The sequence below is a fragment of the Austrofundulus limnaeus genome, unplaced genomic scaffold (assembly GCF_001266775.1).
Source record: "Austrofundulus limnaeus strain Quisiro unplaced genomic scaffold, Austrofundulus_limnaeus-1.0 Scaffold550, whole genome shotgun sequence".
In the NCBI taxonomy this organism is placed as follows: domain Eukaryota; kingdom Metazoa; phylum Chordata; class Actinopteri; order Cyprinodontiformes; family Rivulidae; genus Austrofundulus; species Austrofundulus limnaeus.
Window position 1 is genome coordinate 82773 of NW_013952952.1, and position 2426 is coordinate 85198.

Genomic DNA, 2426 nt, shown 5'->3' on the forward strand with positions numbered 1-2426 from the left:
GTACGTAGGTAGGTAGATAGATAAATAAAATGTGAAGAATGATGTATAAACTTCCAGTACAGGAAGAAAACATTTTGTTTTCTTATTTATCTGCTTATGTTCTTGACGTATGGTTATGTTTGTTTGTTTGTTTGTTTTTGTTTACCTGATGTGACTCTGGCAGTTCGACAGCCACAGGTAGTCATCCTCCGTGCTGCTGTCATGTTCCAGGTGACGCACGCTCACGGGGTCGTACGGGGGCGGGACTTGCCCTGTCACCGTGGAGACAGTGGGAGTGCCACAGGCTGGGGGGGCAGAGGCGGAGCCTGCAAGTCTTTCTGGAACTGCAGAGGAACAATATTTTTATAAAATTATCTAGAAAATGTATTTTGTTTTATTTCAGACGTCCAGTCACTGAACCCACTTGGTGTTTATATAACATTTTTGCAAACTGTTAAAACAATAGTTTTCAGAACCTGGCTCCTCAAACTCTAACTTTCTCACTTGGTTACAAAACTAAACTGAGACTGCAAAGAAAAGTTTGACTAATTCTGTACATTTTGAGTTGTCTTACATTTACTGCAACAGTTCAGCCAGTAAGTTGTGTCTCCATCATCTTTGTGAGTTTATTTTCCTAACAAAATGTTAGCTTTTAATTTTAGACTTTATTATTTGGTATTAGTGTTTCATCAACTACAAGTGGAATTCTTGAATCTGCACGAGTCATGCTGAGTTTGGCCAAAATAGTTAATTTTTTTCAAAAAATGTTGAAAACTATGCACATTCCATAGTTTGTTTTTATGGTTTATCAAATTTGTTTTTATTGTTCTCATCTTATTCCGTTCTTTTTTTAATTTTTTTTATAAGCAAAGCACTTTGGTCACCTGCTTTTTAATGTGCTTTACAAAAAAAAAACATGTTGACTTTAAAGAAATTAAAATCCAGAAATATTTTCACATATTAAACCAGTGTTTTCCAAAGTGCAGTATGACGGACCGCAGCTTTTGTCTCCCACATAAAGGCAAAGAAGTGAGGATTAAAGTAGTAGTTTTTGCAAAACAAAACAACTATTTCCCACTAAAGTAGCTGTTCATTATTTTAAACTGTTTTGCACAGAGAGGCTTATTTTAATTTATTTTATTTAGTGAAAACAGTCACGATTAAAATAGTGACACTAAAAAAGTGGTTTGTGGTTTTGTTATTTAAATGAGGTATTTTATATTATTCAAACTTTAATTTATTTCAATTCACTTTCATTGGTTCAGTTGTTTGATAAAAGTTCAGGTGTGAAACAAACTGCAGAGGAGTTTGATACAAAGTATCTGTGTGTCTGATTGGAAACTGGTATTGCGGGGTGGGGGGGGGGGTCATAACCCAAAGGGGGGGCCCAGCAGAAATAGTTAGAGAACCTCTGTATCAGACCGCATATGTTGCACGTTTAAAACTGTGTTTTATTTTTACATAAATACCAGCATCCTGCTCAGTAGTAGTAATAATAATAAAGGCGTAAATAATGTTGTCAAAACAAAAAAACGACTGATTTCTGCAAAAAATCGTTACCTGCAAGTAGCTAGTTCAGCAGAAATAAAAACTGCCAAAAGTTGGAATTAGTGGCTCAAAGACAGCACCTATTGGTTCAGTTTTTATATATCAGCTGGAGCTAAATGCAGTTTATTAATACATTTAAAGAATGAATATTTTACAGAAGCGACTCAGAAACACAACCCTTCAAATCTTTTCTCTGCGTGTTCTCTCTTCTCTCCACCTACAGGTTTTCACGCTGAGTCAGCTGGGACCCACACAGACAAGCCTACCCATCCCAGTTACAACACAAGATGTGTTTGGAGCTGATGGATCTGTCCTACCCTCATCGGTCGGGTTGAAGCCACAGAGCAGGCAGATGGACGTCACCCAGCGGTTCATGTCCTCCTCGGACTCGGCCACCAGGTACCAGGTCCTCTCCTCTGTTCTCAGGTCAAAAACGAAGCTGGTCTCCAGTTCTTTCTTTGTGAAGGACAGACCGGCGTCGACCTGGAGAAGCAGAGTGTGAAATGGGAGAGGCAGATCAGTGAATATCTGCATCAAGATCACGTTTAAAGGGAGGGGGGGGGGGGTTATTTTTCAGGCACATAATTCAGTTCTAGACCACAACCAAGTCACTATGTTACCTTCAGTTGTTATGAAAATGCTGAATATATCAAAATCAAATTAGACTTTGCATCACTTTGCTCAGCTGCACACTGAGCTCCAGGGATGAGCTTTGTGTGAAAAAGGTGGAGCTTTGTACCAGAAAGCCTTTAGGCAGCTCCACATCACTACATTTTCAAGGATTTCTCAAACATGCATGAATGAGTGAAAGCAACACTTTGTGTCAGTCACTTTGAACGACACCATAGCTTGGTATAAAACTCAAAAAAGTCCACTTAGCATAATACCCCCCCCCCCCC

General features: G+C 38.9%; 1 protein-coding gene across 1 annotated transcript in view; it reads right to left on the bottom strand.

Annotated features, from left to right (window-relative positions):
- LOC106530715 (GRB2-associated-binding protein 1) overlaps window positions 1-2010 on the bottom strand; it is a gene marked incomplete at both ends in the record, with an annotated part of 10002 nt that extends 7992 nt beyond the window's left edge. The window contains 2 exon segments of the mRNA XM_014026405.1: window positions 146-323; window positions 1845-2010. Of these exon segments, the coding sequence (XP_013881859.1) occupies window positions 146-323; window positions 1845-1902 (236 nt within the window).
- Between the last annotated feature and the right edge of the window lie 416 nt (window positions 2011-2426).